This window comes from Hippocampus comes, unplaced genomic scaffold (genome assembly GCF_001891065.2).
Source record: "Hippocampus comes isolate QL1 unplaced genomic scaffold, H_comes_QL1_v1.1 scaffold160, whole genome shotgun sequence".
Lineage (NCBI taxonomy): Eukaryota > Metazoa > Chordata > Actinopteri > Syngnathiformes > Syngnathidae > Hippocampus > Hippocampus comes.
The window spans coordinates 118835-127069 of NW_017805827.1; the positions used below are offsets into that span (position 1 = coordinate 118835).

At 43.6% G+C, this 8235-nt stretch overlaps 1 protein-coding gene across 1 annotated transcript in view; it reads right to left on the reverse strand.

Annotated features, from left to right (window-relative positions):
* LOC109526180 (ATP-binding cassette sub-family A member 1-like) overlaps positions 1 to 8235 on the reverse strand; it is a 147281-nt gene that overhangs the window by 72231 nt on the left and 66815 nt on the right. Inside the window, exons 6-9 of the mRNA XM_019887291.1 lie at positions 4699 to 4921; positions 4300 to 4518; positions 3632 to 3836; positions 1615 to 1728 (exon numbers count right to left, since the gene is read on the reverse strand). Coding sequence (XP_019742850.1) covers positions 1615 to 1728; positions 3632 to 3836; positions 4300 to 4518; positions 4699 to 4921 — 761 coding nt within the window. The remainder of the gene's footprint in view (positions 1 to 1614; positions 1729 to 3631; positions 3837 to 4299; positions 4519 to 4698; positions 4922 to 8235) is intronic.

Sequence of the window (8235 nt, forward strand, 5' to 3'; positions counted from 1 at the left end):
AACACAACACATAGGACACAGACAGTTGTGCAATCTTCACCACTTTCCTGCATACACTTTGTTGTCTGAAGCAGTTATAGATGAAAGAGGAGAGGATCAAAGTGTCCTTTTACCAGTGGATCAGAGACGTCATGCTGAAAATGTGCACGTCTGCTACAAGCTAAGTTTTGAAAGCAAACACGAAGCTGTAGCGTCCATTGACAAAAAGAGATTAGTTCACTACTCCTGTCCCACGTAATCCGCTTCAACTCCAAGCCGCGACTCCCGGTTCCACATCCGCATCGGCGCTCTGCGCTAACGCTCCTTACTTCTCATCGTCGGCTCCTCAAGCCTTGCATCCATCCAGCCGCAGACCGTTCAACAGCACCGATCTCTCCGCTGAACAAAACGGGGCTGTGAAAATGCTGCCCATTACAGGCGCAAGACACAAGCGCCCCTGGAGCTGTCCAGCAACGACAGTCAAATGGCGCCGACATTCCTCCCAATCAAAAACAGTGCTGGCATACCCATGCTGCCGAGAAGGCAAAACCACCAAGCACCGAGTCTCCTCCTTGATGAATGTCGTGGCCAAAAATCGCTGAAAACAGTCCACACGACGTAACAACAAACACAAAGTGACAAAACAAACAGAAAAACAACAAAAAAAGCAAGGCTCATGAGAGCACTTGCAGATGGCTGCCTACTCGGGCGCCATCTTGGACTGACTCTAATAATAAATAAAAATAAATAAACTGACTAATAATAAATCAATATCATCCCAGGGGCCACTGAAAACATTCTCGCGGGCCGGATTTGGCCCGCGGGCCGGCACTTTGACATAGGTGCACTAGACGCTCCGCATTATAAGGCGTCCTGTCCATTTTGGAGAAAATTTAAGACTTTTAATGGCGCCTTATAGTCGTGAAAATACGGTTTTCTGTTTTTTCAATTTTACTTCCCTTTCCTTCTTTCCTGTCATATGGTCACCCTTGACTCCGGGATGAGTTGACAACTTTTTGCCATGGTTCACAATGCTGTTGCAGAGCCACTGCCTCCAAAGGAGATGCCACCAGCTGCCAGCTGTAAATTTTCAAGTCTAGGTCATATCGCAAATTGCTCGGTGCACCCAAATTGATGTTGAACCTCGACGGGCTGATTTAAATGGCACGACTTAGTACCTCTATTCCTACCTATTGTGCTACAAGCGACCGTCACGACTTACGTTTCAGTCCAAGTTAGTCAACACAAAATATCAAGTTATACTTTTGGATGCAAGCCGGCTTATAACAATTGACTTCCACCTGCACCATTCACTAATTTTGCCTTAAATACAGATCCAATTATTGCTTCATATGTAATTATAATTGAGTATTGGTGGAAAACAAAATGTTGAGTATATACTGAATGTTATGTCTCACTTGCTTCCAACCCAAAAATCAACTTTAGCATGTGTGAATGTGCATTTCAACCTGCTGCAAATTCTGACCTTGCCACATTGTGCAACTGTGATTCAAATTTAGGTCAATAACCTGTGGCCGAAATTTGGCCACTCAGGAAAAGTAGTTGACAAACCCTGAACACTGTCCCGTAAGCTTCGGCCGGATCAGTTTGTGTTCCGCATTCCGAAAGTCTCACCTTTATTCTCCTCCATAGGGGCAACTGGGATCTGCCTGCTTTTCACCACTTGAATTCCCTTCCAATAGTTGATATCAAAGAGGAAGTTCCACGGCAGGGGCAAGCCATATTGACCTGAAGCACATGCATCGTCCACTCATGTATGTTATTGTCATAACACCAAAGTCAAATCAGTTTTTGCCGAAATTCGAGTTGCACATACAGTACAAAGGCAATTGAATATTGCGCTCCAGTTTTAGTATGTCAGGCCAGCCAAGTGTGCCGCCACGAGGATTACTTCCGACAGCGAACTCAAAACAGGGTCCTATAGTCCAAGTACTAGGCAGGCAATTCATTTTTCAAATGCGTTTCTCAATCAAGCCTTATTACCGAGCATTTAAGGACTGTCAAGTTTCCAAGTCGCTGTCGGATAGTTGACCTTGCTCGCTGCTGTACCGAAAGCTTTGATTTTTAGACCTCGCTATCATTTGCAGTCCCTCTCGTTTTTCGTGGTTCCTTGTTTGTAAGTATTTTATGTGGTTTGCTGTTGGTCTTTTGTTTTGTGTTGTTGGACTCTGAACATTTCGTTTGTGTGTCTTCAGTGTTTTTCCTTGTACGTTGCTTTTTGCAAGCGCGTCGAGTTTGCTTTTCCTGGCCCGTTTTGCCCAGTGCTTTCTGTTCGTATTTTTGTTTTGCCTGAGTCTGAATTGTTTGGGGTTGAAAAACATCATTCGGTTTGGTTCTAGCACCTGACATGGAACAGTCAGAAATAATCAGAAATTAAGGAGCCAACAGCATATTTTAATTTGATTTGTGATTGTTTAAGATGCCACTTTTTTTCTGAATCAGTGTTGGTTTTAGCAGGTAATGATTATTATACAAGTCTACTTGTGTGTTGCTACTACTGAAGCTTGTTATTAATACACGTGACAAAATATTTATTTATACTTCCTACATGCCATAGCCCAATAGCAACACCTGAAAACCAATTTCAGGTGCCCATATTGTAACATGAGACATTTGCAAAGAAAGACGGTACATAGAAAGAGGTTTCCACGTTTAATAACATACCTAACGTTTCTTTTACCAGGGCAGTAAAAGAGCACTCATACAGCTGGTTGAAAAAAATGGTACCGTTCCCTGTCGAGTAATGCTTTGTTTGAACGTGAAAACATCCTAGCTTACCGTAATAACCGATCAACCATTCCTCCATTAGGCTTTCTACCTTTCACGTCAACATTCACGACAATGTTTTTCGGTATGTTTTCTTTTGGCATATGTAACCAGGTGAACAATACTCTATTGTTGTAGTGAATGCTGCCTCAATTAATAAATGGAGCACAATCACAATAAAAGCAGCGTCGGATAATCTCATGGGAAATCTTGTGAGACTTGGACCACAAAGTGAAGGCAGACGAACGCTGAGCTGTGCTTGTTCAGACCTGATGTATTTGCAATCGGCATTGTAACCCGGCTGATATTAATAATAAAATATCGCCGTTTGGGAGTTTGGACAGCATCGCACGGTGAGTCATGTGAACAGCCGTGGAGCAGTGGAGATTAGTTGTTTTCCACGTGTTTCAGGCACATACAACATGCCGTAAAGTGCTCACAATCCAGTATTGTTGTCCATTTTTGTATTATTTTCTATTTGTTTGTCCCATTTGACATATCTCAGTCTTTCATTTTATTAATGCTGCCCATTTTCTATGTTCAGTATAAAGCCTTCATGAAAATGCTTTTGGATTGCAGGCCAGCTCAAAACACAGGTGAAGTGCGCCCTGTCATGGCCGGTTGTGTTCACTTTGACACATGATAGCGTCTCACTGTTAGCTTTTCTGCTCGAGCGCTCGCTGGCGGCCATTGGAAAAATTTTTAAACAGGCCGCATCCTAAAATAAACCACAGGGCTGAAAGCGTGTGACAAAAGCAGCAGCTTGCAGTCCAGAAATTTTGGTATTTTCTATTTTGCAAGATTTTGAGCTGGTTCAGACTAAATTTTGAGTCAATCAGATGAAATGAGCAAAATGCAATCATACCTGGAAAAACAGCTTCAATGTACCAGGCTGCTGCAGCATACATGAAGGCATCCACAAAAAACATCATGATAAATATTCCGAAGTTCAGTGAGATTTTCTCACTGACACTTGACCCTATAGTATTCCACTGGATCCCAATGCCTTGCGATTCAGAAGGATAGAAACACTGACAGGCAAATCCAAAGGCCGCTGGAGACAGAAAGCTCTGAGAAAAGTAGTGAGAGAAAATGTTAGAAGGTGTATTTTTGAGTAAATGTGATGCATTCTGTTGTAAAAACATCCATCCATCCATCCATTTTCTGTTCTGCTTTATCCACACAAGGGATGCGGGGGGATGCTGGAGCCTATCCCAGCCAGTTGGCGGAGGACACCTTGAACCACTTGCCAGCCAATTGCAGGGCACACAGAGACGAACAACAGTCCGCGCTCACACTAACACCTCGGGACAATTTAGAGTGTTCAATCAGCCTGCCATGCATGTCTTTGGAATGTGGGAGGAAACCGGAGTACCCGGAGAAACCCACACAGGCCCGGGGAGAACATGCATACTCCACACAGGGAGGCCGAAGCTGGAAGTGAACGCGGTACCTCTGCACTGTGAGGTTGACGCGCTAACCACTGGACCACCGGGCCGCCCATTGTAAAAACAAGACATTCATATTACTTACAGCAAAAATTGTTGCTGCCTTGGTGGTGGTGGTCAACGTCAGAGACAGTAAGGGTGGTATGTAGAGGCTTAAGTATATCAGCCCCCCACATACAGCGGCCAGGTTGGCCTTGGAGAAGAAAGTACTCATGAGGAAACACAGCATGATGTTGGCGGTAGCAAATGCCACGAGGAAAAAAATCAAAACACCCAGACTGGTGAATTTCACGATTCGACCCCACTAGAGACAACAAGAAGGAAACACGTTATTTCAAAGAAAAGTTGACTCTGCATGGGCAGAAGTACACACTCAATAGAGGGATTAAACGACTACGTCTTGTCGACTATGGATTTCAGATTTCAATTCCAGTCTGTTATTTTGTCAAATACATTTGATGCATTGAGTGACAATTGTTCTTGCCTTAAGAAGAGCAGCCAGGGGCACAATAGACACCAGAGAAGGTACAAGAGAGGTGATGAACCAGCTGAGCCACAGTGTTCCTGAACTCAGACCCATCAATTTCATGGTTTCTTTCATCCTGGATTCCTTTTCGAAAACCACATCCCGAATGGTCCTCATCACAGGATAGATCCAGGCCAGTGCCATGGCAACTGGCAAAATCACCGGGTGTAATATTCGCATTCTATGAGAACCAGATGTAATTTTAGTTTAATCGAACAGCACATGCAACCGGGAAACAAAAACAAACCAAATAAAAAAATAGTCCAAATAAGTTAAATAAAATACACCAACCATAACTTAAACAACTTGCTTAAAAAAAAAGTTAAAAAAAAAATTCAATTGTAAATTTGCATTTACTGTGTCATGTTTTTACACGCAAAGGGAAATTGTAAAGTGGAATTCCAACCACATTTTTTTTGTTTTTTTAACAAGAAGAGTTAAGTTTAATTTTCACCATAAATGGTTATGTTCTCCTCAAATATTAATTAATGCAGTAACAAAGAGTAGAATTATGTGTTCTTGTAACACACTTGTTGTTTCACTTCGAGTAACTTACTTTGTCGTCAGAGGCCAAAGTGTTGTTTTCCCGGAACAGAAGTTTATGAATTAAAAAGTATTTCAACTTAGTCGGATGTGTAGAAAAAAACACACTGGCATGAAGATGAATATTTTACAACCCTTTGCTGTTTGTACAAAATGACAGTGGCAAGAAGTAATCCTGCTTTGTGGGAATAATTTATACGGTATTTACAAAAACATTGTTGCTTCATTTGATTTAACATATGTAACATTTAACAGGATACAAGTATGGTAATAAAAATGAAAGATGGAGGAAGCAAAAGTAAGACATTATGCACGAAAGTTATGTAAGGTAAGCAAAAGAGTACAAATGACTTTTGTAAACCAACAGAAGTGGAGTAATTAAAATAAAACAAAGTGGAGTAATTAATATAAAACAAATGTATGTTAATGTTAAACAAAATCAAATAAGTGTACAGTGATCCATCGCTACTTCGCGGTTCATTTATCGCGGGTTCAGTGAATTGCGGATTTTTTCAAACAAAAATTATTATTATTATTTTTTTAAATATACATGGTGTACAGTATTGTATATGTTGCTCAATGTGACTCGCTGTTGTTTTGCAGCTTCTCGCGGACCGTTTGCGGACTTTTGCGGACTTAAAAAATATATATATACATACATACATACATACACACACACATATATATATATATATATATATATATATATATATATATATATATGGCCTCATAGCTCAGTGGTTAGACCCCTGGTTTACGAGTTCAAGTCTCACTGAGGCCTTCAAGCGGCTGGATAGCTCAGTTGGTAAGGCACCGGTTTGGCGTACGGGAGGCGGGGGTTCGAATCCCAAAAAATGAGCACATAACACCATCTGGGGAACCAGAGCACCTTGACGAAAAATGAGCTACTGGAACAAAGCGGAGATGGGCGAGATGCGATAACATGGCTCTGTTGGAATGCTACTACTCAAGCGACCCTAGTCAAGAGGGGTTACATGCAGAGAATGCGGGCTGAATGGTTACTTTGAAACCCACAGTCACGGTTGACCACGAAACAACTAGTAGCTCAGTGTTCCAATATCCACAAACGGCAATTGCTGTCACAACTTGAGATTGACGGGGTACAACGTGATGAATGAAATGCTGAGCAGGGCAGCAACTGACCTGAAAGCTAAGATCATGGCGAGAATGAAAGCTGGGCAACCAAGAAACCGATGACAACGGCTATGTGAAGTACCACCTGAAAGTCTCATGGAAAGTGTGAATGCAGCACTGAGGGCGATCCCAACCATAACGATCACGGAGAGAGGTGTGATGAAAAGGCCGATACCTGAGAGGTACATCCAGATGACCATACCTGAAGCACTCGAAACTGCCAAACAAAGGCTTCAAGTCTTGTCCAGCAGCCTAAAGAGGTACACGAAAGAGAATGATGCCAGACGAATAAACAGGCAGTTCGCAACACAACCTGCGAAAGTGTACGCGTGTAGTACGCGTGTACGCAAAAGTGTAAGTGTTAGGGTCCTAACAGCAGAGCTCACCCACCAAGACTGGAAACTGAAAGGTACTGGAAAGGCATATGGGAGAAGGAGGTTGCACATAACAGCAGTGCACAATGGCTGGTGACCCTGAGAGAGGAGCACAGCAACCTCCCTGAACAGAATCCAGTTACCATAACAGTGGCAGACATACAAGAAAGAGTCTCAGATATGAAAAACTGGACAGCACCAGGCCCGGACATGGTCCACACCTACTGGCTAAAAAAACTCACAGCACTCCTTGAGCGCCTCGCAGCGCAAATGAACCATTTGCTGAGGGATGGGACTCACCCAGGATGGCTAACCGAAGGGTGAACGATCAAAGGGTGCAGTCCCATCCAACTATTGGCCAAAAACCTGTCTCTCCACAACATGGAAGCTCATGTCAGGCATCATTGCGGCTAAGATAAGTGGACACATGGATCAATACATGAGCAAAGCACAGAAGGGCATTGGTAGAGATACCAGAGGAGCCAAACATCAGCTCCTGGTTGACAGAACAGTCGCAGAAGACTGCAGGTCCTGACATACCAACCTGTGGATTGATTACAAGAAAGCCTATGACTCGATGCCACACACATGGATCACTGAATGCTTGAATGTATAAGGTGAACAGGACCCTAGGAGCCTTCGTTGCGAACTCGATGAGGATGTGGAAAACCACACTTGAAGCCAATGGCAAGCCACATACCCATCAAACGTGGCATATACCAAGGTGATGCACTCTCCCCACTGCTATTCTGCATAGGACTGAACCCCCTAAGCCAAGTAATCGCCAAAAAAGGCTATGGATACCGCCTCAGAAATGGAGCTACGATCAGTCACCTCTACATGGATGACATAAAGCTGTATGCTAAGAGCGAAAGGGACATAGACTCCCTGATCCACACGACCAGGATCTACAGCAGTGACATCGGGATGTCATTCGGGCTTGAGAAATGTAGTCGGATGGGAACTAACAGAGGCAAGGTGGTCCGCACTGAAGGGGTCTTAATCCCTGAAGGAACAATAGCAGACATTGAGGACAGCTACAAGTACCTCGGTATACCACAAGCCAATGGCAACCTCGAACTGGCAACAAGGAAAGCGGCTACGGCCAAATACCTCCAGCGGGTGAGGCAAGTCCTAAGAAGCCAGCTCAATGGCAAGAATAAGACCCGGGCAATAAACAGCTATGCCCTGCCAGTGATCAGACGCCCCGCAGGAATAATAATGTGGCCAAAGGAAGAGATTCAGACCATGGACGTTAAGACCCGAAAGCTTCTAACCATGCATAGAGGGTTCCATCCCAAATCCAGCACCCTGAGACTGTACACAAGCTGAAAAGAAGGAGGCCGGGGACGAGTGAGTGTGAGAGCCACTGTCCAGGATGAAACATCCAAGCTCCATGAATACATCAAGGAGAAGGCTCCAA